This window comes from Phoenix dactylifera, chromosome 6, assembly GCF_009389715.1.
Source record: "Phoenix dactylifera cultivar Barhee BC4 chromosome 6, palm_55x_up_171113_PBpolish2nd_filt_p, whole genome shotgun sequence".
NCBI classification, from domain to species: domain Eukaryota; kingdom Viridiplantae; phylum Streptophyta; class Magnoliopsida; order Arecales; family Arecaceae; genus Phoenix; species Phoenix dactylifera.
This window is the reverse complement of record NC_052397.1, coordinates 11383743-11410231: the sequence shown is the minus strand read 5'-3', so window position 1 is coordinate 11410231 and position 26489 is coordinate 11383743. Positions and strand designations below refer to the sequence as shown.

Sequence of the window (26489 nt, the reverse complement as noted above, 5' to 3'; positions counted from 1 at the left end):
TATAGTTGCAGCAGAGTTCATCATTTTATAAAAGAAAAATAAAAAAGATAAAAATATATATTAGATTGAAGGAGGTATAAGGCAGATCGAATAGATATAACCATAAATGTATACATTTTTTCATAAAAAATTAAAGCACATATTGGTTTGGTTCAAGTTAAATCGGGTTTTACCTAAACCAGTAGTTGGTTTGTCCGGTTCAGCTCTCCAATTGACTAGAGCCGGCCCACTCTTTCTTAGGCCTGTTAATAGGCTCGGGCTCGGCTCGTTTCACAAAAGTTCGGGCTCGGGCTCGGTACCGAGCTTGGTATTGGGCTCGAGCTCGGACTCGCTTGGCAAAGTAAAGGCTCGGGCTTGAGCTCGTAAAGCTCGTTTCAATTACAAGCTCAAGTCCGAGCCCGAGCCCGAGCTCGGGCTCGAGGTCGTGATGATCACAAGTGAGTGGGTGGAATCTTGCACACACAGGAGCATTTGGGCTAGTGATCATCCTAAGGAAGAGCCTCGCAGAAGCTTGGCCAACCCAAAATCTGATATCCTGGCAACAAAATTCTCATCCAGCAGTATGTTCTGAGGCATTATCTTTGGGCACTTTGATGAGCACCTTCCCTCCGACATTTCCCGTCCTCCCATTCGACAGCGGCAGCTTCTTCTTCCAACACTCCTCGTTCCTATAGACCGCGACCGCGCATAAGCAATCGCTCAAACAGAATGATCGGCACTTCTCTTCATCCACCAGCGTGTAATGCTCATCACAAAAGCAGCGAACTTCTCGGATTCGGGCTCAAATTTAAACAGACTTCATTTTAAATTCGGGCTCGGGCCGAGCACCTCGGCCCGTTAACAGCCCTACGTCTTTCTTATGAGCTGTTAGGGTCTTTTGTTTTCAGCACTGCTTTCCACGGCAACTTCTAGGGTTTCCACTGCTTTCTTATGAGTTGTTAGGGTTTCCACTGCTTTCCACCACCACCTCCTCTTCGGCAACTTCGCAATGGCAAATTCTCCGGCGAAGAACGCTCTCAAGCTTCCGGTCCCCGGCCGCCGGAACATCCTCATCACCAGCGCCCTCCCCTACGTCAACAACGTCCCCCACCTAGGCAACATCATCGGCTGTAATTTCTCCTCACATTTCTCAATTTCTTGGCCTTTTCCCTTTTTGTTCCATCAAATTTTCTTTTTTTTTCCTGGAATTTTTGTTGCTGTCATTGGAAAGATGAGAGCTTTTTGATTCATTGCAGGTGTTCTGAGTGCCGATGTGTTTGCTCGTTACTGCCGACTTCGGGGCTACAATGCTATTTATATTTGTGGAACGGATGAGTATGGGACAGCCACAGAGACCAAGGCTATGGAGGAGAATTGCTCACCGAAAGAGATATGCGATAAGTTAGTGCCTACCAACATTCACCTTTGAATTTAGTTATACTGTTTTAGACCTTATACTTAAATCTATAATCTAGAGCTGTAAATCTATTCTGTTTGTAATAGTCTGTGGTATTTGAACGTGTTCTAGATTTTAGATTTTGAATGCTATCTGAATATTGAATCAGAAAGAAAGCAAACACAACTTTTTCTTTTAATTCATGTGCATGTACCTCTGAATGAATCTTAAGTTGCATGGTAGAAATTGCATCCAACTTGTTGTGACCAAAGAACTGGTCGTAGCTGAAATATGGAAAGTTGATATTAGAAAGTGCATGACTAGATTTTCTCCAACTTGGCATAGGTCCAGCTAGCCGATGCAATCAGTATTTGAATGTTGAGTGGTCAAGGTAGGAGTTTCACTAAAGGAGCTAGAGGGAGTGGTTTTAGATACATACGTTTAGACATAGTGTTGGTAAAGCTTCTCAAAACAAGCTTGGTCTAAAATGCCTGCTTGAAATGATGATTTGTGGTAACCATGTGATGCATATGGGCACTGAGGAATCACGCTCATTGTTTGCTGACAAGAGTCAAAATTATGTCTAAGAAGCTTTGTTTCTGTAATTGGCATTTGTTTAGTCTCCTCCCCCTTGTACCTTAGGTGCTAAAACACTAGCAAAGGCAGTGTATAAGAGCATTGATTGCTACAAGACAAGCATCCTTGTGAAGCTTTATATGGCATGAAAAGGACTCTAGGATAGATCTTCTCAGGTACAAGTTTGACAATGTAAATTATAAATTTTGATCATAATATGCCTAAAGCAGATTTGCGTAGGCATAACTAGCTAACTCTATAGTTGAGAGCTTATACCAAAATTTTATTATTTCAGCATAAGACTCTTGAAATCTAGAATTACCATGGCATTCATGTCCATCCTTATGTCTCAGTAGTAGTCTTGTCCAAAAGTATTTCTAGCTTGAGGGACACTGAGATGCCAAGATTTCTAGGAGCCTAGGTTCAAGGTCTGTGTCTTGAAAATATAAAAAATGATAAAATTCATGTTTTACCTAACAAGAGAAATAGTGCTCACAATTTTTTGTACCTCCTATAAGGAGGAGGAAGAAGAAGACTAACCTATGAAGAATCTGTGAGTTGAAACTGCAATTTATCATGCAAGAAGTAGGGATTAGGAGGACAAAGAAGTGGAGGACTTAACGGTGAACAAGCTTATAGTTGAAACCCTAATCCACTGCTTCTACATTGTCTTTCACCCTCTATTCTTGGTGAACAAGTCATTTTTTCTTTTCTTCTTAATTCCTTAGCATTACTTGATCAATAACGTTGGACTTTGGCTTTTAGTGGGTTTGGTGCATGAGGTGTGCCTTAATGTGTTCTAGGGGCATCACCTGATGGGAGCTGAAGTGCTAGAGATGGGCCTTGTGCCTGGGAGTGTCTTAGCGCACATTTCACATGGATCCTATCCATTTTTGCAATTTTTCAGTTCCATAAAAGAAGGATGAAGAAGTTGATTGGGTCATATGATAGGTCTATTTTTGGGAATTCTGTTGCACGTGAGTAATTCATTCACTTGGATATTAGCTTTCAATATTTAGAAATTGCCTTTTGCTAAAAATTTCATGGAGCAAGCTGGGTATCTGTTGTGCCAGTGTTAAATCTATTGTATGGAGTCAAAAGTTAAAGTTGATCATTTTTGTATTCATCATTATGCTTGACTTATTATGATCGTAAACTCATTTTCAATCATATTTGACACATTCAATATTTTTATATCTGAAATGATTTCTTCTTTCCATGGGCCAAGGATGCAAATTGGAATCACCTTTTAGGATCAATTTAATGCAATTCGACCCTTAGGCATTGCTTAGAACCCAGGATAAAGGGTGTTTATCCCTAGTTTATCTGATAAATCTTGCCAAATGCCAGATTTTGGGGTTAGGATAAGTAATATCCGACAGCTCAGTCAATGCCTTTGCTATCCCATATAAACCAAGTTTAATTTCTATCAAAAGAAAACCATCGTATAAATTTAGACCTGGGTTAACTTGGTTTAAACTCTCTCTCATCCATGCCATTATGAGGAGAAATGACTGATTTAGCCCTTTGATATATAATACTAATAATGTGATGATATAATAATGTTGTACTAATATTATTACCTAAACAATATATAATATATGCTATCATAACATTATCTTATATGTTACATTATATGCTGCACTATATTATATTATATTATGTTAAGTTATATTGTCTACGAAAGTATTTTACAATATAGTATTATAAAATGTAATATTTATTATGATATTATATCATATTCTATTGAATATACTATTGTATATATTAGAAATATATCATATCATTATGTAATTCATATATTTTGTAATATTATGTACTGTATCATATATAATATTATACTATATAGTATGTTGTATAACGTTATATTCATATTGTCGTATTATAAAATGTTATGATATTGAATAATAGAGATTGGAAGGTCAAACTTGTCCAATTTCATAAATATGCACCTATTCCCCAATTATCATCCAGTAACATCCAAGCAACATTTGCTATCCCGATCAACATCCAAACAGAAAACCAAAAATGTGCAATTGTCACTTAGAAACATTTTATCCCAAACAAAATATAACGCTTATCCTAGCTACATCTGGTATAATTAGACCCACGTGGTTTAACTTATTCATGTTCTTAACTAAACCTTATTTTAGGGTGCAATTTAGTGGAGGGTGTCTAGATTAATTGGTCAACTAGTGGAGGGTCATGGAATGGTTTTTCAGCGAACTCTTTTCACAAACGACATTTTGGGTACTTTTAGTCCATACTTTGTGATTAGAACCTTCTATGTGATCTGACATGGACACTTTAAGCTTCACGGGGAGTCTCAAATTTGATAATTTTGATCAAACTTCATGTGGATTGACTAATAAAGATTGTTCTTCTTTTTCCTAAAAAAATACCGAGATTGTTGATAAGACCTTAAAGTTTGTAGGAAATCATATAGTTTTAAAATGGCTACTATTATAAAATTTAGCATTTAGGTTCAAAAGATCTCTATAGTTATGTAACAATGTTATTGGAAAAATCATAACAGGAAATGAAAGAAGCCTAATGTCCTAAGCTTACAAAGTCAAATAAAAACAACCCAATAGATCAATGATAGAGATACTAATTTGGTGGTTGATCAAGGGGGCAGAGTATTAAATAATCCAAATTCATTGAATGATGAATAAACCAGGTAAATTGTTTGAAATATAAATCTGAAACTCGAGGAAACTAGCTTGAAGATATTAAACAAAACTTTATGGAGTTCAAGTGATCAAATTTCATAGTGAAACAAAGAACTCGGCTAGCTGTTTTTGCACAGTACATGTTGGTCTGGTAAGTCCCAATGCTACCTAGACATGAGACATGAATGTCAAGTGTCCAGGTGTCCTGAAGAATCAGAGACAGCAATTCTAAAAAAAGGGAATATGGGGACACAGCTAATAAATAAATAAATAAGAATAAAAATAAATAAAAAATGACTTAATAAGTGAACTTGGATGTAAAATAGGTATTTTGGTTTAATAATATCCCAATCTTCCTCAAATCTTTAGAAAGGTTTTGGTACCTTATAAAAAATGAAAATGGAAGAGAATAATACAGTTTAGTGGTATAAAAGTGCCACGTGTTTGGCATGGTGGGTTCTTTAAAACACTAGCTTCTAGGCATTTCTTTGGGCCTCCTATTAGTTTGACATCACAAAGGAAAAAGTTTAAACCCTTTGCAAGGCATGAGTCCTGGTTCAGCTTCTATTTCCCTTTCTTGTCTTCACCTGTCAAGCTGAGAAGAAAATGAAGGGGTAAAGTCAAAACAAAGAGACTAGAGAAGAAAGGAAGTGCTTGATGCTTTGAGGTAATAAGGAAGGTACACTGTTCCATTCTTGCCTATCCTCTCTCCTTATTCCTTTCTTTTGTAGGTTAATCGGGTTTAAGAGATGAGATCCAGAACCTTATCTTTCTTCTTTTATTTTTTCTTTTGTTAAGAAACCCATCTTGGCTTCTGTCACAGCAAGATTGGGTGCAGATGGTCTTTCATCTGATTTTGGAGTCCATGGGTTAGGATTTTGGGTGAGGCATGGGAGCCCAGGAGGCGTGTCCCCAGCATATCACAACATATCCGGGGTGTCGTGCCGTGTCCCCATGGGGACACGGCAAAAACCTCAAACCCCATGTTCGGTAACACTGGTTACACCAGCACTTGAAACCATTGCTATGTGAAGGAACACCTATATTTGGTTCGAACTTGCTTAGTCCACTCAAACTGTCTTCTTTGAAAATGAATCTAGACATCTTAGCTCCGGAGTACTGCAATCCATATTTATACACAGCTCAGTTCATGTATGATATTCTAGTAGGGTCGTGCATTCTGCAGGGCTAGGCGATGACTCTTACGTGACCCTGCTTTCATTTAAGACAAGTTTGGCTAGGAAGCAGTTGGATCAGGCTGAGCTTGGCTTGAAAAAAGAAAATGCTTTTGCTGGGACCTTCTGAGCTTTATAGCCTGGTTTTGCTTGGCCCACATATGAATTCTGGTGAAAAAATAATCAATGCATTTGTTCAGGTTGTACCATAACAAGGAGGAAGTTTGATTAAACTTGCATTCCAAAAATATAAAAATAATAGAACTCATGGAACATTTTTTTAGCAAATAGATATAGAAAAGTATTTTAGCAATCAGTGATTGGATTATTTGTATGCTGAAAATAGGCTTGTTTTGCCTAAGTTTCTTAGTTTTGCCAACTCAAGCATAACTGATTAGAATATGGTTGAAGCTTAGGCTGCATGTTGGCTGAGCTTGGGCTGTTCTCTTGCAAGACAACCTAAGGCCCCAAGACGGCCTTTATTTCACTCCGACCCTATTTATATGCACCTTGAAACTTGCCACTTGGACTAGCCCAAACAAATCGACTGACAATACTAACAAAACCTGGCCTGTTGCTTTCTGCTGCTATTTCCCTTGAAGAAGAATCTATTCTTTAAGTGCCGGCCTCAACTATATTGACCTTTATCAAATATTGCGTAGAATTGTGGTTTCTGTTTCTCATTTTATTTGTTTTTTTGGTAAAGGTTTTATTGGAACTTAACAAATAATATGTACCATACAATGTTATAATGCAAGTTTTACTAAATTGATAGTTCTTATAATATCATGCTAATGTGCCAAACATAATGAAGGCCTTTAAATGAAATTAATTGCAAGTTCTGCTTGCCTAGTTACTTTAAAATTTAAAGATGTGTTTGATGCTCTGATTTTCATCTTGATTGTTCTATAATTGACTTGTCCAGCAATATGAAAGGAGTTCTTATCAAGAGAAAGGAACTTGTGCAAATAGTAGGATAATGCATCATTGTACTAATATGTTGCTATTGCCATAAATTGTCAATGACATATCAAATTCCTTGAAACATGTGTGAAGTGTCATCGCCAAATGCGCATTTGTATATCAAGCATCATACTAATGTTCCACTGGTTTCATGCTATTTATATTGTATCCGGTACTGTTTTTGAAACTGACACAATAATATAAGTAGGATACTAATTAACGTGCTTACTTTATATAGCTTGGCCTTTTTCCCCCAAGTGTTACATTTCCTCTGTATAATCAATTCTTTTCTATTGATGATGCAAACAACAATAGGTAAAATGTTAAAAAAAGAGTCAAAAGATACATTCGATCGGTTTAGAATTGTTTGACAATTTACATAGTTTCTTATTAGAAACTGCTCAATTTTGGAAGATATGATAGCTATCAGATGACTTCATACCATGCTTTCTAGTCTATGTTCAATGTTCACTCAGTAACAATGGATAAGAATAATGACTAATTAAAATCGTACTAGGTTTCCATGTTTCTTACTGCAGACATGTCGGGTTTTTGGTCTCTGGTGGAAATGCCTATTTGCTATTGTAATGCTTATGTTGTATTCATTCTTTATTTGTTCTATATGGCAAAGCATATATGATATTTATGCAATTTAATATGCAGATTTTGATTTAAAACAGGGGACCGAGTTTACATATGAAGACTCCATGTTTAGCCTGCTGAACTTGCCCAATATGCAGAATTATGCTTCATTAAAATTTACCCGAGCCTGCTCGCCACTATCCATTCCTGATCTGCATCCGCAACCTGCAATGCCATGCTCGTGCTTGCACAATTAACCTGCATGCTATGCCATCTTTGTGTTTGAGTAAATTGCCCTTCTTTGAATCTTGAAGAACAATAGCACGATTAAAACTTGAACTACTGCCAAAGTGGGGCGGGATGCCAACCACCATGCCACTTGGTTGTTGGCTTATAAAAATGTAATCTTTTTCATTATTTTTTGTTGAACAAAGTTCACGTATATCAGTATATGTATATACTTACTCAATGCCATGAACTTGTATTGTTGAAATATGTTATATTGTTTCCTTAATTTTCAGTTGCATCTAATAAAAAAAAACTGTTAGATTTTGCTTTTGAAATGAAAAGAAGTAAGAGAAAATGAAATATAAAGAAAGTTCACCATATTTATTTAAGTCTAATCTTGCACTTTTGCTACTCTTGAAAATGCTGTTCCTGCCTATGCAGATACCATGCAATTCACAGGGACATTTATAAATGGTTTGACATAAGCTTCGACAAGTTTGGACGTACATCCACACCACAGCAGACTGACGTTTGCCAATCAATATTTCACAAATTGATGGAGAATAGCTGGCTTTCTGAAAACACCATGCAGCAAGTATGGTGATAGCTTCAGCATGAGCATTGAGAATTCTTTCTATTCATGCGTTGCCTGCATCTGTCTTTTTTCTTGTTTTTTAGGTACTGATTCCCTCTAGCTTTGATTAAAATGTAGCTTTACTGTGATTCATGCGAACGCTTCTTAGCTGATCGCCTTGTGGAAGGTACATGCCCTACGTTGGATTGTAATTATGAGTCTGCACGAGGAGACCAGTGTGAAAAATGTGGGAAATTGTTAAATCCAACCGAACTGAAAGATCCTAAGTGCAAGGTAAATTTCATCTGTTAAGATTCTTATTGCATTTCTTTCCTTTGAGTCTTAAAAATTGTATCTTTTACTAGATTTTGTGTCTTAGAAGTGTTAAATTTTTGTTCAAAAATATCTACACCATTCCTTACCCAAGCTTATTCTCCTTATAGGTATGTCAAACTACTCCCCGCATTCGTAATACAGACCACTTGTTTCTAGAGCTCCCTCTGCTAAGGGATAAACTAGAAGAATATATCAACAATATGTCAGTGGCCGGATCTTGGAGCCAAAATGCTATCCAAGCAACACATGCATGGCTGAAGGAGGGATTGAAACCTCGCTGCATCACAAGGGATCTTAAATGGGGTGTTCCTGTTCCACACGAGGAGTACAAAGATAAGGTGAGACAAAATAAGATGACCATGTTGAACATTTTGAGAAGATGTTTCTATCAGGGGTGTAGATATTCATCTGATTCATTCAGAAATTATGCTAGAATAATACTGGAGTCGATTTTTATATTGAAGTATGAGTGATCAATTATTGTTGGTGATATTGTTGTCCAGGTATTCTATGTCTGGTTTGACGCCCCGATTGGATATATCTCAATTACGGCATGCTACACCACGGACTGGGAGAAGTGGTGGAAGAATCCTGAAAATGTGGAGTTGTATCAGTTCATGGGCAAGGATAATGTGCCATTTCACACAGTAAGAATAGTTTTTAAGTCGTCCTTTTTTTTCCATTCTTTCTCTTGTGATCAGTAATTGCATTTTACATTCTTGTAGTGGACTTAAAGAAAGACATTTTTGACAGTTCACCATATTGCTTATTGGATATTCACTTTATCTGCAATATTCGAAATCATGTCTCTCTCCTTCAGATAGTAGGTTATGGTTTAAGAATGTCTGTCTAATTGGATACAATTTCATATTTTTTTAATAATTCAAATTACTAGAACTTTTTTTTAATAATTCAAATTGCTAGAACAATCATTCCTAAAATCGCATATTGTAAGAAAAGTGCCCTAAGCAGTTGGTCTAAGGGCTCTGTATTCTGTCAGCTGGATCTCATAAACTCATGTATATTAAGTGCATGTGTATATTAAATTCTTCCATGTCGTGCACACGACAAGGTAGATATTTGTGGTGTAACATGAATGCACCAGTAGATTTCGGAATAGTGCATCTTTCATTCATAAACAACCTTTTATTGTATCTCTGGTACATCCTCACTTTTTATCAAATTTTCTTCAACCATTATGAATATTAAATTTCTTATCTAATATCTACTCTTCACTACTTCTTAAACATCCAAATAGTTTAGTTAGCTAGCTTGCTCTATTCCTGAGGTAGATCATAAAGCATTAAATTCAAAATGGTTTTTTTAACTTTCAAATTATAATAACGATAATATATAAAACACACACAGAATCACTCCCCATCTTGGTCCTAATTTAGTACTGGATCAATTCTTCTTTTTGTGCATTTTTTTGCACAATTAACTGAAACTATGCGACTTACTCTTCTGTATAAACTTGCACTTTCTTGACTTAACACCAAAAGTGATATGTGACTTGAAATAAGTTAACATCAACAATATTGAGTAAATGCCATTAATGTCTTTTTTACCAAAAAATGTCATTATGTTCTGTCTGTAGCTTTTTTTTCGTAACATACATGCTTTCCAACATAATGGACACATGTCAATAATTAATTCTAGCTAGTAATTTATATTTCATTACTATTAGTATATATTTCTTTTTACTGAATCTTAAAGTGTTAATTCTAGGTTATGTTTCCTTCTACACTTCTTGGAACTGGTGAAAAGTGGACGATGATGAAGACTATAAGTGTCACAGAATATTTAAATTACGAATCAGGTATTTTTAAGTAGCTATTTGCTTTGGTTTATGTATAGTTGTTCCCAAACAAGGGAAACATACTCCTAAGTCCTAACCGTGTTATTGAATGTTGCAAAGCCTATTATTCTTTTTCCTGGGATCAATATGTGGTCCCTTACCAAAGAAAAGAAGAATTTTTGGTTGGTTGCTTACCACCATAGGCATGTAGGAGCCTAAATATCTACTAACTGATATATGCACTCCTGACTGTCTTCTGAAAAATCCCTTCTCCACTAATTGAACACTTGGTACTCCAATATCTGCTAACTGACTTACAAATTCCCAAGTCTCTTCTGACAATTCCCTTTTCCGTTCAATGAGCACTTGATAGTTCATCCACATCCAAAGTAAAAGACGAACAACTTTACTTCCGGTTGTTGATAGCAATCATTTCACCTCAACTGACATTATCAAGGTGATTTCCAAGTCCAAGGTGCAGAACACCCTTGGATCTGGCCCTCACATAGCTTGAACGAACCTGTAATCAATTAAAAATCCATGTAAAATATTGAAAAAAAATTGTTGCACTCTGCTATGATGGATGAAGAGACTAGTTGCTTCATGTGCACTCAGTGTGAAGGGATATATACTCTCTGGACAATCTTGTACCCTGAATAAGGAGTAGTAATTTGCCTTAATCGTTCTACTCTCCATGCTTTTCTTGTCTTGAATGAAGTGAGGAATCATCATAGAAGTCCCAACATACTAATAATCTCAATATTGTTCTTGACAATGTGGATATAAGGGAATTGGAAACTATAAGTTGAAGTTCTTCCTTCTCATCAACTGAAATTACTGCCTAACTTTCTCCTTCCTGAAGTCTGGCTCGGTATCATTTAAATGCACAGAACAAATCTCTTAAAAAAGAACTTTTTGTTCTTTTTCCTCCAAATCCCTGTGTTCTTAAAGGTAATTCCTTCAGAAAAACACTACCTCATTATGATCATCATAGAGGTCCTCCATCATCCCAATCAATTCTGAACATGTCATGCAAGTCCATTTCATTCCTTTAGCAATCTTATGGTAAGAGTTGTATTTATATCTTTTTCCTAGTCACGTTGCTCCAGAGAATTACTTTCAAGTATCTCCTTGTTGGTAACTAAAAGTCAAAATGATCCTCTTTAATCTTTCTTCCATGGGCTGAATTTCATATATGTCTTTAAACTTGTGCTATTAAACTTTTTCTGATAACTTAGTCTTACAGTTATCCCTCTTCTCAGAAAAAAATAGTTGTCTATCCTTTTTCTACAATCTATAACTTCATAAATTACAGAATTGTAATTCCTTTTTCATCAAACTTTATTGAAACCAGCAGTTTGCATGATCAAACGACTTGAGGTGATTTCAATCAATCTATATGAATTTTGCAAAAAGTGGCTCAATTTATGTTTTTCTTTTTGTATATTTGGATCACTCATACATTTTTTCAGGAGTTGCCCCGTTTTGAAATTTTAGGATGCTTTTGCTCCTGGCCCTAGTAGATGCACTCAAGTTGTATTTAAGTGGAGTTGAGTTCATATATTCTTTTTATAGTGAATGCAGATTTTCTGTAGGGAACAATCACATTTATTGTAAATGAATGCACATATTTGTTGGGTGCTGAATCCACATACTTTAAATATTCAATGGCTGGATTATTTTCATGGAGCAAGGGCCAAAAGTGTTTGAAAGTTTTGAAATTTGATTATTCTTGCCAAAACAGAAGGAAAGGAAAATAGTGGCTCAAGCTTGCAAAAAGGGGACTAAAGTGGTCTGTTTCACAAAATTCCCATCTTCTTCACCTTTCTGATGCTCAAGGGTTGGGCTCTGTCTTACTTTTTGCTACTTATAGAATAATTAGAGGCAATCCTTCTTATACTGTCCTCAGTTGTACTAGAAGACCAGTGACCCTGTACATCAAATAAAGGACTCCTAAAAACAGCTGAATATTCTGCCATCTAATACTGTGAAAGGTTTATTATCTTTTCAATAAAAGGCTGTTGCAATATAGACCATCAACAATGCATCAGATTATAGGCTGAGGACTTGCTGATCTAAAATCATCATCTATATTGACTATGCACAGTTGGGCACACACACACTTATACTTAAATACGTACACCTCAATCCAGTCTTCTGCATCAAAAACCTGGATTCCGACACCAGATTGCACACAAATACTCGTCAATACCTCAAAAATTTTCCTTGTTAATCAAGGAGATTATTTATCATAGTCACACATGCATGCCGCAAGCATACACAGTTCCGACAAGTCCATCCTGATGTATAATTGTCCAAGTTGGTATAACGAATGATAAATACCATAACCATAATCATCCAATCTTTTCCCAATTTCGTATTGTGATATGATCTGGTCCCATGCCTGAAGAAAAAAGAGGGCTGACATCAGTTTGACAGCTGCTCGTATGTTGATAACTATGAAATGGATCCAAATTTGGTATTATGAATGAGAAATGCTCCATTGTTGTAGTTTGCTCAATTCCCCAAAACATTTAGTTCTTTTATTTATTGTATCTTAGGAGAACAATGTGATGCATAATGTCAACATTCATAAATTTTGTCTAAATTATCTCCAGTCCAGATTGCACACTGACGTTCCATATTTCTTTTCATATCTGTACATTGTAATTTGGTTATCCTTGTTTTTTTACGCTCTGATAATAAATTTTCTTAAAATGATGCCTCCTGCTTTTTCTTTGTCAAGGATGAGAGCTGTAACATAATGCTACAATTTTTTGTGCATTTTCAATGACTTTTGATATGTCAGTACTGTGACAGCTGGATATGTGGCATGTGAGATTTTAACCAGCATACATGTTCCTTCCTTGGTCTTGCAGGAAAGTTTTCCAAAAGCAAAGGAACTGGAGTTTTTGGTAATGATGCAAAGGATACGAAGATTCCTGTGGAAGTATGGAGATACTACTTGTTAACTAATAGGCCTGAGGTGAGTTTAGTCTTACGATTATTCAGAACTGTTCATTTTTCCCATTGTCTCTGTACTTGAGATCTAATTCCTATTATCTAACTTTTGTGTTTCAGGCATCAGACACTTTATTTATGTGGGCAGACTTGCAGGCTAAGCTAAACAGCGAGTTGCTAAATAATTTGGGCAATTTTATTAATCGTGTATTGAGTTTCATTGCCAAACCTCCAGGTTGGTTAGCTGACATGTTAAATCAATATGCCTATAGTATCTTAGGACATTGAGTACAATGTATCTAAAATTTGGTCATAAAAGCATCTTAGACGATATCACCATTTTGCTCAAACATCAAATCTGTTAACAATTTTTGTAAAAATGATATTAAGTGCTGATGCATGTTCTGATTTGCCATGGTGGTTACAGATATTTGTCTGTTTTACGCTATGCAAAATTATATATTCATAACATGCCTGGAGCCACTATGCACAACAGCCTTTCTTTGTTTCTCAACATCATGACTTGATGCTTGTATAAGCAACATGGTATGACCTAATGATGGTCTCATTTATTTTAATGGGTGAACTTTTGCAGTTAAATTGCAATCTGTATTGCTATTGTTTGCAAAAATACATGATCAAGTTTAGTATGTTCAGAAACATTATATGAAACAAAAAAGTTGATTTGTCTGGCTGGCTAATTTCTGATTATTCCAAGAACTTTCATAACTACTTGATTTATTGTGAATGAGAACTACCTTTCTTTTGACTGCATCTAAAGCTTAAAATTATTGTTACATAGCCTAATGCTTTGCAAGGTCAACCAAGATTTGCTCTTGGAAGACCTGAAATCTGTCTTCTGTTTCATTTGAGTGCGTAAAGTCTCATCACTTCACTACTATTGCTTCTGAAAGAAATGAAAGGGGTCTGCAAGAGGGAAACAGAAAAAAGGTTGGGGGGTGGGTGTGACACAGTGATGTATATGCTTCATGTGTGAAGTTTTACCTTAAGCTTCTGTCATAAAATCCTGCTTATTCTTTCTGGGCAGTGTGATTGCTTGAATTCCATCATGTCACCTTCGACCACACACCTGTTGCAGAGATCTAAGTATCTAAGTATAGGTGTTTGGTTTGAGCTTATAAATCTTATAGGTTCCTGTTTGAATTCAGGTCGTTTAACCCACTCAGGTCATTCAGAGAATTAAGAGTTTGCTTTGCAATGGGCAGACTGGTGATTACTACAGATATGACTAGTTGCTTCTGGTAAACATAGGCTTAAAGCAAGTCTTTTTGGCCTCTCCTAGAAGCCACTTTTAGATATTGGGTTAGGTCTGGGCTTAAATCTAATTTGTTTCACTCAAATTCAAGGCACTGAATCCACTTACACCATTGTTGAAAATACAGAGTATTGAGTATTTGCTTTGACATGTGCAAAATCATCTAATAAGTATGAGTGGTAGTTCCACATAAGCATAAGCATAAAGCTTAATGCCTTAATGTTTTGACTTCTCTTACAAACCACTTTTTCCTCATGATCATTGTGTGTCAACAGGAGCTTATAATTATTATATTTGTGTAGTACATTATACCATAAAAGCTATATTCTTTATGCAATGCCAACATGCTTGGATTTGACTATCACTTGCTAACTCAAACTTATCATGGATAGTGTTCTAGCTGATATGTAGGTCCTACCAACCAAGCTAACAAGGTTAGATTGCCAAGTTGGACTGGGTAAATTTTCTATGCATCATAAAGGCCTTTAACATTATTCTTAAAAACTTTAGAAGTATTTGAAAACCTTAAGAAGATGCTCGATGCCACTTTTGCAACCACCGGAGAACAGCTTATTAGAGGCTGAAATAAAGATGCAGTTGGGCAATAAATCTGTATGGCCAAAGAATATGAGTTAGTGAATTCTTTACAGCATTTTCTTGGGTCATATTTTTCTAATAATGTAATAACGTAATGACCTATTTATAGCAATACCTTGTGTCTGGCGATTTTTTCTTTATTACTTTTGGAATTATATCATTTCACTATATGGTATTATAATCAGAACATTTTCCATCATGTTGATAACTTTTTACATGGTATGATCTTATAGTAAAATAATGCTTTTCTGGGTTTGACCTGTTTTGGTTGACATCACTAAGAGAATATTAAGTACTTCACTTATTTAAGCCTAAGATTGCGGAAATATGATCCAAATTAAAATATTAAATATTGATCATGAAGCCTAATTGTGCATGTGTAATATATTGTCTGGTTTGTGACATTAATTGTTAGGAAGGAGATGAATTTGAACTTACCATCTTGTCTAAAGTCTTCATTGCTTGCACTTATTTGCAAGGTGGCAAGTATGTGTGTATGTTTAGGAAGGTGGTTAGGTGCATAAACAGTTGGACTTGGTCCAGCTTTAAGCAAAATCCAGATCTTAATCCAATAAATTGATCAAGTTCAGATTTTATTAGATCCAGTTGGGTTGGAATCCATAATTTAAGGGTTCAAGTGCATGATGGGGATTGTGGAGGCCCAGTGGTGGCATATGGTGCCTCAAAGGTGATGTGGCATTCTCAAAAAATATTTTGTCTTTCTTTTTTCTTTTTGGTGTTGTTACCAGGAGGTACTAAACTATATTGACCTGTGGTGAATCAGTATGAGTTATATGCACTGAGATGGGCTGGTGGGTGTTGAGTTTTTGTGTATCACATGTCATGACATATGAGTGCCTAGTGTCAACACCAGCCTGGCATGGCACGATTGACATTGACCAACATGAATGCTTGTGATTATCATATACATAATGACTCTACGCTAACTCAAAGTTGTTTATTATCAATTTTCTCCAAGATCTTTGATTTTGGCACAAGCAACCTTATAAAAGTGGAGCTATCAATTGAATAACTAAAATATTTATGTTTGCTCTATTGTTTCATCGTCATAGGATTTCAAGTAGTTTGACATAATAGGGACCAATTGTCATAGCCTTTTGTACCCATTATATATGCTAAGAATCCTTATATTGATAATTTTTATCTAAAATCTAATAATTGCATATGCAGATTGACATGCAGAATGAGAACTTGAACTGCGAATGTTGGCATACGTGAAATTTGTGTAATTGCACTATACGTAGCTATCTACTCGTGCATGCAAATTCTAATTGGATCATTTATTGGCCCATCATTTCTGATGCGGGTCACATTTGGGCCTGTTCTCATTAACTATTTATCATGGGAATCTGGTTGTCAAGTATGCAGGGAATATTTGTTAAAAGGAGAACTAAGTAGATTAAGGTTGACTAGCAGGGTGGGAGGTGGATTCAGTTTTGCTTATAGGGTGTGGCATGGATTTAACTTTAGTTTGATTCCTTTTCCTTTTTTGTTAACAAACCTGATAACAAACTGATTTCTTTGGCCTCAACCTTCAGTTGCAGTCCTCATGGTCATTTCTATCTATAATCGGGCTTAACCAAGATGCTAGATAGGGGTAAGCAATATGAGTGTAGTTGCATATCACTAACATAGCCAAAGTACAAGATCTTATCCTTAAGCTATATAGAAATGAGTTATTTTCCCAATATTTTAATTTGAAAAAGTAATCCTAATAACATTACTCCATTTAAAATTTAAAATTTAAAATATTTGTATAATAACTCTAACTATATCTCTTTCTTGAAAAGTTCAAAACTTGCCAGACTCCTACAGAAAAAGTAGATTATGATATTGTTGGACTTTGAGAATAATAATAACTCTAATTAAACTTCTTTCTTAAAATGTTTATAACATGCTTCTAACTGAAAAAAGGTTTAAAACATGCAAGACTTCTATAAAAGAAGGGATTCTAACATTGCTTAAATTTGAGAATAAGAAGTAAGAATGGAGAAAATATGCAGGAAAGGACCTACTCTTACTATTGAACTAACAGGTTGGAAAATATGAATCAAGAGGCAAAAGCAAGATATAATGCATAAGAAGAAATAGTTAATTGTGAATATTTTTTTAATATTTTTAAATTCAGTTATTTTAATTCCAAAAAATCTAATCAGATTACTCCATTCAAATTTAAAATATTTGTATAACAGTGCTATTAGATCTCTTTGAAAGTTTAAAACATGCTAGACTTCTAAAAGAAAAGATTCCGATATCATTGGACTTTGAGGATAATAATAACTCTAATTAACTTTCTTTCTTAAAGGTTCTAAAACATGCTAGACTTCTATTGAAGAAGGGATTCTAACACTGCTTACCTTTGAGAATAAGAAATAAGAAAGGGGTGGAAACGGTATCGAGGAAAAGACCCACTATTACTGACTTCAGAACTAACAGGTGAAAGAAAATATGAACCAAGAAGCGGAAGTGAGATATAATGCATAAGAATAAAAAGGATAATTATGAATCAATTATTTTTATATCTGTTTAAACTTTAGATTTTAATTAAATATTCCAAATATAGAATCTTTGGCAACTCATGCATCTGCATGTGCATTACAACTAGTATTCAGAAAAGTGCTTCGGGGGCACGGTAACACCTTAAGTTTCCATCATATATTTGCTGGTATTATTTTATATTGGCTTAATCGACAATGTGAAACCACAGTTTATAGTCTGTGTGCATGGACTCCTGTGTCCACCTCAGAATCTGTGTTGGATACGTATCTGCAAGTTGACTCATGTCAAACTCTTAAAAATACTTATCAAATTCTTTATTTCCAGTGTTCAGGGATCACTGCAGAGTTGGTTTTTCTGACAATAAGTTGGACTGGCTATAATGATGCTTGAAGTAGGCTTTTATTGTTTCTAGAGCATGATTAAATCTGCATGTATTAGAACAACTTTGCAGAAATGTCAAGTTTCTTGTATCCTTGAACTGATTTTAAAATATTGATTGAGAACATGTATATTTCATCTCTTAACAAGTGATTTCCTTTAGTGATGTTTGAAGTAGGTTTTATTGTTTCTAGAGCTTGGTTAAGGATGCATGTATTAGAACAACTTTGCAAAAATGTTAACTTTCTTGTATCTTTGAGCTAATTTTAAAATTTTATTAAGAACATGTATATTTAATCATCTTAAAAAGTGATTTCTTTTAATTTTTTATATAAATATTTAGAAAACCTGAAATATGTATGTTCAATTTAAACTTATATTTTTCTTGTGCCTGTGGAGTATGTCAGGTTTCAGCTTGTTAGCCATTAAATCGTTGCAAGTTCTAAGATAACCATTCAGTTATGCCACATAAATTACACTTAACCGTTGTACAACTGAAGAAATGACTTGAACTTTTTTTTCTCTCTCTCATGCATTGTTTCTTGCTTGCTCTCTTTCCTCCAGAAGAGCATAGTTGGGGCATTTATATCTCTTTGCACTAATATATGCTTCCTTCAATTTCTTACTTCACTGCTGTGCAAGTGCATTTTGGTCATTTTCATTGAATATGATGTCTCCTAAGCCCATAATTCTATGGATTATACCTAGAGAAATTTTTGGGCTCTTAGTTTCACCTTAAGATGATGTATACAATATCATGGGAGTAATTAGGTGATTATATGGAAAACGTTCTGTTGCATTGTTGAGGCAGCAATATCCTTCACCAGTTCACCTTCTAGGTAATGCCATCGTGTGGTTTCAACCAACGTAGAGATGGACTCTGCTAATGATGGGACCCAGCCTGGTACTCGAAAAACTTGGGTACCATTTCACTGAAAGCATTTCTGAGTAACAAAAACAACCCGAAAGAAGCAGATTTAACTTGCCTGAAATTACTGCCTATAGGGGTCGACTACCAACCCAGGCAAAATACATCACTCATAAACATGACTGATTAAGTGCTAACCTTGTCTTTTCAGTACTCCTGTCTATGAGAATTGTGCCATGTTTAAGCATGTCTACTATCTATAACTGAAGAAATTTAATTTTTATTTCTTGTGAATTATCACTTAACCTGGTACCTAGGAGTCATTGCCTCCTTTGAACCCAATCATTTCTGTTCAATGGTTAATATTTTCACATACTTTTAAAGTGGAAAGCTTGTTTACAGTTGTCCACTCACAGGCATAATGTGCTATAATATTTTGAAATATAAAATCGAAACATGCTATTAATGATCTATTCGATGGTACACATATAATCTGGTAGTAATTGCAATTTTCATTTAGGAATCTTTATTGACAATTTGGCAGCATTTAATATTTTGGACTCAAGCAAAACTTATTGGGAAATTAAGTTAGCTATTTATTAAAATGAAACTTACCTCAGCTTCTTTCAACCTTCATTGTCGAGGATATTTTTAATGTTGATAATTTTGGATGATGCATCTTCCTAACTAACCATTGTTAATCAGTATGCTTGCAAGTATTTTTTTTCCCATTTAGTTGACACAAGGTAATCTTTCTATCCAGTACTTTAGTTTCTCTACATTGTGGAGTTCCAAATCATGTTGAGTCGAGTGTAATCATCACTCTTTTTGTGTGAGACATCTTAGTTAACATTTCTATCAAGACAAAGTCCAAATTATTATTCTGGAAATCTTGTGTCAACACAGTGTATACATCTCTATTAATGGATTTAACCTTGCTATGAATTACTGATAATAGTACATTTTTTTAATTGCAGAAATCAATGAGCTTGCTTATAAATTGCTTATATGGTGTTATATTTTGCATGCTGGTCGTCATTTCGTCATGCATGGGAAGTGAAATTCTATAGCTTCATAAAATGCAATACTTACTACTTGATTGTCCTCTTTTGCAGGAGCAGGATATGATTCTGTCATTCCTGATGCTCCTGATGCAGAATCACATCAATTAACTAAGTCTTTAGCGGAGAAAGTTGGTAAATTGGTTGACCAGTATCTTGAGGCTATGGAAAAGGTCTCTGAGTCTATTTATATTCAACATGATGATGCTATTTCATGATGTTGAAACCTTCAAATTGCATCAGTTTGGGTGCTCTGAATTATTCCTTGTTGACCAATCTGATCACAAAACATGGTATGTGTTATATGACAGGTTAAGTTGAAACAAGGTTTAAAAACTGCAATGAACATATCCAGTGAGGGAAATGCATATTTACAAGTAGGTTTTGTATCATTTCCTGCTCTTTCTTTTTCGTAGGTGCTACTTATTTTCATTGCGAACCTGCTACTTTTCTTTGGATTATGCAATGTAGGAAAGCCAATTTTGGAAGCTTTACAAAGAAGATCCATCTTCATGTGCAATTGTGATGAAAACTTCAGTTGGACTTGTGTACCTTCTCGCATCTTTATTGGAACCTTTTATGCCTTCCTTTTCTGTTGAAGTAAGTGACTTTGCCCCTTTTACAAGCACCTTTTATGCAGTTAAATCTTGTATATTTTGAGGTACTATAGTGTGAGCTGAACTGTGTTTTCTGCTGGCATGAAAGGTACTAAGGCAGCTTAATATAGCACCAGAAACACATCTTTCATTTTGTGATGAGAAAGGAGAAACTGAGAAGGCAAAAAAACCTTGGGATTTCCTACCTTCTGGTCACAAAATAGGGAAACCTGGGCCACTATTTAAGGAACTCGTATGTATAATTTGTTGTTCAGATGTCATTCCATTTCTGTCCTTATTAATTTTGTACATCAGTTCAATTAATTGTTCACAATCGGCAACGATGCACATTCTTACAGAAAGATGAAGATGTGGAATTCTTTAGAGTGAAATTTGCTGGCAGTCAAGCTGATAGAAAAGTAAAAGCAGAGGCTGATGAGAAAAAAATTGCTGAGCAGCTCAAAAGAACAAAAATAACAGGTAAAAATTTTTATATTTCTAATTCTCATCCTTTTAAGGAAATTGTTGGTGAGGAGCTTTTATTCATTGCCTGAATAATGCAAGATTAAGATTGAGGCCTTAAGTGGAATGAATGACCATGGGACATCGTGGACTGCAGAGCTATCAATTTTATCTTCCATGTTCTTTTCTATGAAGTTGGTAAAGATGCCTTTCCCAGAATTAGAGCATAATGGATTTAGTAGAAAGGTACCTTTGGATTCTTGAGGGGTCACCAAGTGCTTTCTGTACATGAGGGCAAGTTTTATTGGATAAAATTAAGCGACAATCTTGTGTGGCGTGATGATAATAAGGATGGATTTGACTCATAAAATGACTTACAGCAACAGGAATTCTGAGATTAGTGTGTAGTAACTGAAAACAAGGAGTTTGAAATGAGTAACTTAGGGTTAAGCTCATGCATTGTACCAATGGAGGTCAAACGTTAGAAATATTTCTGTGATGGTATACTAAGAGTCTTCATATTTTGTGTTTGCTGGAAAAGAACAAGTCTTAAATTTGTGATAGGGTTTCTCAGTTGAATTTGGAGAAAATATCTTAAAAGGGGACTATCACTTCAACATGAAAAAGTGACCAAGGATTTACAAAGCCAACGCCCCAAATAGATGAAATAAGATTTTTCTTTGGTATATTGTTATGATTTTGGCGTAAATAACTTATAGAATGGAAGCTATAAGACCAATATCTTATATGCTGATTTAAGGTTGGATAGACTTGATCGTAAGAGTGTATATCTTGTGTCTTTTGCTGAACTATTGAAACTTTTCTCTTTGCTAAATAATCCAGCTCATAAAACTAGGAACTGGAGTAAGTGCAAGAACAGGGATGTGGAGCTCTGATAAATTTTATGATATAGAAGCATCTAGGAAGTATATGTATAAAATTACACTGGATGTCACAAAATAATAAAAGATTATTATTTTTGTTTTGCATCTCAAATAAGTGCATGATAATTGATGGATTTACAAATACTACATTAGGTTCCAAATATTGGCCAGTTCTTTCATTTGAGAAGTGGGATCACTTTCTTGGCCAAGGCAGTGGCAAATGTCTCAACATCTAGGTTTTTCTGAGCAAACAGGGTTAAGTAGTCAAAACAACTGATTTTCGAATTGGTTGATGGCTACAGCAAGACCACGGTCTGGGGGATCAAGACCAAGCTGTTATCCAGGAGTGCAGAAGTTTCTGTCCTTGGCAAGCTAAAATTTGCAAGTAAAATGTAAAATAGATCAATGTAATGGCTTTGCCCCAATAAGTAGTATGCCTCATAATTTACCCATTAGACCTGATTTGTTTGATGTGTTGGTTCCTAAACCTTAGCAGGATGCCATGGGGCAGATTTATTTCTTGCTTTTTTCTTACCCTGAGGCAAGATCCACCGTCTCGGTACTGGACCTCATACCAGTACCACCCTATTATAGTGTCGTTATGGGGTATGATGCAAGATGACGAGGCGTACTGAGTGTTGGTACGGTACGAGACTGCATACTGGTATAGTATGGTACCGACCTGTATGACGAACCTTGTCCTGAGGTATTTTATAACCAAAAATAAACGTGATATATATATATATATATATATATATATATATATACTTTGATGAAATGGTGGTTGTGGGAGTGGATTCTAGAGTGGTTAAGAAACCCTAGGTGGAAAACTTTAGCTATCAAGACTGAATCAGTTACAGATTTGCATGTATGTAAAAACATTGCACACGACTACTATGGACCATCTCAAAGGCAAGTAAATTTTGCTGCCAACTCATCCTTAATTTGTGCTGATTGAATCCATCTTATTTACATATTTTGTTCAAAAAATATAGAAGATTGCTAAGCTTTATATGTAGTTGGTACAAAAGGGATTGCAAAGGAACAACAGAGTAAGCCTGCTCGTAGTTCCAAGTCAAAGGCTTCTGAAACAGAAATTTCTATATCCAAACTTGACATTCGCGTGGGTCTGATCAAGAAAGTTGAGAAGCATCCAGATGCTGATTCTCTTTATGTGGAAGAAATTGATGTGGGTGAGGACTCAACTAGAACAGTTGTTAGCGGTCTTGTCAAATACATCCCTCTTGAAGAAATGCAGGTTTGTCCACCAATATATTATATTTCTTTCAGATGAGAAATTCTGGTTTGTCCTCCAATTCATTTTTACATGTGTTATACCTTTTTATTCATTCTAATTACTTAATGGGCAGAATCGGAAAGTTTGTGTTCTTTGTAATCTGAAACCAGCTACCATGCGGGGTATTAAATCACATGCAATGGTCTTGGCTGCATCAAGTGAAGATCACAGTAAGGTAAGATGTTATTCACCTTTTAGTTTTCAATTCTTTCATCTGATAACTTGCATGAGTCAAATCTTGGTTTATGGAAAGGCAATTGGGTATGTGCTCCTTTCGACTATTTCAATACACTGCCTCATATATTAACCATGTTAATGTAATTAAGAGAATTAGGCATCAAAATTGTATAGATGTTTTCAATATCTTTGATTATCTGTTAGTCATTTGAAAGCAGATTCTATACAATATGGATGAGTACGCAATATGGATGAGTTGGCTTGACCTACCTTGACTTGAGCTTGAGCCAATCTTAACCATTTAGATTTTTGATTGAGCCCATGATGGCCTTGGCTCACTCAAGTCTGGCTTGTTTATGCCCCTACATAACTATTGATCGAATCAGAAGGATTCAGTCATAGGTCACCTATTCAACCATATGGTCCACCAGAACTTTGAAATTATGATTTTTTTAGATCTTGTTAATTATTAATTATTTATATAAATATTAGATTAAATTATACATAATATACAAATTAGGAAAAATTCAAAACTTGTCAGTATAATAAATTTGCTTTTCTTCTAAGCTGTTATATATAAATCAGTAGTAGGGCGACCTTTTCTTCGGAAATTGTTGAATTGTTTCCTAGAAAACAAAATCCGGAGGGACCGAGAGAAGAGAAGAGAAATGGAACGGGAGTGAGAGAATAAAGATTGTGAGCTAGTTAGACAGAGAGACTGTGTGTGTGTGTTTGTGTTTGAGAGAGAGAGAGAGAGGGCGTCGCTCTGCTGGCTTGTTCTTGGTCTTCAGCTATCAAAGGGGGTTGAGATTAGAGATGGACTAGGAGGGGAGAGAGAGGGTGCTGTTGCTAGGCTTTGGCTGCTGAAAAGGTTGAGAGCAAGAGAGGAAGAGAGGGACTGGAAAAGGGAGAGAGGGAGGATGCCCTTGCTGAGCTTTGGCTGCTGAGGGAGCTGAGTTTAGTGGGGGAGAGAGGGACCTAGAAGGGGTTGAGAGTATCTGTAAATGAGAGTGCTTTTGCATCATCATGCTGCCGGGCTCCGGCTGCCTAGGGGGCTACGATAGAGGGATGGGGATCAAGAGGGACCTGGTGCTGCCAGCTGCCATTTGCCTTGCTCCAACCATCTTTTCTTTCGTTGTTCATGCCATGAAGAAGATGAGGTTGTTGAGTCATGGTGCTTCATGAGGGAAATCCCTCGAATTGAGTCAAAACAAACTATAATAGCGAATTGCTGGACCAATTTTTGTTATGTATAAAAGGCTACCCACTTTGCATGAACTTGGAATGGTTCAAGCAGCTTGCCAGTTTAACCGTTTTCCCCCCTCTCTACGGGGTTGTTAGATATAAGTCTTCAGATGAGTCCAGTTTACTGGGTATATTCAGACTGGAGGCTTGAACTATTTAGTGTTCAGCCTGGTTAAACCAGCTACCTTGATCCAGTTTTCAAAAACTTGCTATAAATTATGGTGGCTCATCCTTTTTCCTTTCGGTAGGTAAATATGGTAGATCATCAAACTAATAGTCCATAACAATGGTATTAACATCCACATGTTGCATAGTTTAATCATCATTCTAATCAATAGGCCACAACCCATACTCCATCCATTAATATCCTCATGCAAAAAACTAAAACCATTAATGATTAAAAGATCAATATTTGTGAGAAATAAAAGAAAAGAAAGCCCATCTTCTCATCACTAGATGTTCCAGGGAAGTACCTTAGGTGTATTCTTGAAGTATCCAAAGTCCTTTTCGAAATTCTGAAGTATAGTACACTTAGAAGTATAGGACACATATCCTAGAGGCATGCGTCAAATTTCCATATTTGATGTAAATCTGGTGGAGATATGGCATGCAATTTGAAGTATCGTGCTTGCCAGATTTGCTAACCTGACGTAAATAGATTTCCTGAAAACACCAGGGGAACAGCTATAGTTGCTCTGGAATCTCAGAAGGCATGAAACGGACAGTTAATTTCTTTGGATAACTTGTGAGGAAATGCGCCATTACACCTTTTATTCATGGAATTTCAGGTTGAATTGGTTGATCCACCGGAGTCTGCTGCGGTGGGAGAGCGAGTAAGCTTTCCTGGTTACTCGGGCGAGGCAGATGGTGTGCTAAATGCGAAGAGCAAGGTCTGGGAAAAGGTGCAAGCTGATCTGCATACAGATGCAGAGCGAGTAGCCTGTTACAAGGATGTGCCTTTCACAACTTCGGCAGGTGTGTGCAAGGTCTTATCCGTAGCAAGCGGTGCTATAAGGTAGATTGGAGATTCTTTATTCATCCGGAACACATTTCAACAGATTTTGCCCTTGATTATTGTTTATTGTTGCAATATATTGTTGCAGTAAACTATTTCATGTAGTTTTAGACTGGTAATACAATTTTTCCCTAGATAAGAATCATGAATGGCAGATGGTTTTGGATGTTTCGAAGTTTGTCCTATGATATGAAATGGCCAAATTTTTCACACCAATGAAAACTGTTAATGTGTTGGATTGCAGGGGTTTTTTTTTTTTTTTTTTCATATTCTGGATGTACAATTCAGTTTCGATAGTCATTTTCTATTTTAGTTAGAAAATGCAGTTGGGTGTTTGGGGTTCTATAAGTGATCAAGGGGAACATGCAAGCATGGGATAAGCAATGTTTTGGAAAAGCTGGAGACAGTTTAGATACGCAAAAATGAACTAAATTTTATTCAAGTCTCGCTCCAGATGGATCTCCTCAATGCTCGAAATCTGATTCAAATCCAATATAGTATCTATGGATACATAAGAAATGTATTGATTTGATTCAGGTCATAATCCATATTGGATTCCAAAATTTATTAATGGAGGGCCAAACACGAGGAATAGAAGAATTACATATGAATGTACGAAAGGAATTTTATTCTGTGAACCAGACTCTGATTCTGATGACTTCGGTGAACAATGGGCAACTCGTACTACTAAAATCAGCGGATACTGAGCCTCTTCCTTTCATTTTTGGGCTGCTCTTGCTGGCTCTAGGTTCTTGTGAGGGGGGAGGGATTTTTTCCAAATTCTTGGAAACGCCATCTGATTCTATCCATCATCTAGGAACCTTTTATTCTTATCAATCACCTTTAAATTTTTAGGGCTTAAAACCATATATT

General features: G+C 35.8%; 1 protein-coding gene across 2 annotated transcripts; it reads left to right on the top strand.

Annotated features, from left to right (window-relative positions):
- Positions 1 to 878: 878 nt before the first annotated feature.
- LOC103714920 (probable methionine--tRNA ligase) lies at positions 879 to 25828 on the top strand. 2 transcript variants are annotated; one of them, XM_017844685.3, is made up of 17 exons: positions 879 to 1109; positions 1236 to 1380; positions 8013 to 8166; positions 8284 to 8439; positions 8589 to 8819; positions 8985 to 9128; positions 10210 to 10300; positions 13159 to 13265; positions 13361 to 13475; positions 19995 to 20113; positions 20252 to 20317; positions 20412 to 20540; positions 20646 to 20789; positions 20896 to 21016; positions 22914 to 23140; positions 23253 to 23354; positions 25390 to 25828. In XM_017844685.3, the coding sequence occupies exons 1-17, from the start codon at positions 989 to 991 to the stop codon at positions 25618 to 25620; spliced, it is 2403 nt and encodes an 800-aa protein (XP_017700174.2). In that variant the 5' UTR covers positions 879 to 988; the 3' UTR covers positions 25621 to 25828. The 2 variants fall into 2 exon arrangements, with proteins under 2 accessions (XP_017700174.2, XP_038983352.1); XM_039127424.1 differs by having other exon boundaries at positions 22902 to 23140.
- The last annotated feature ends 661 nt before the right edge of the window (positions 25829 to 26489 follow it).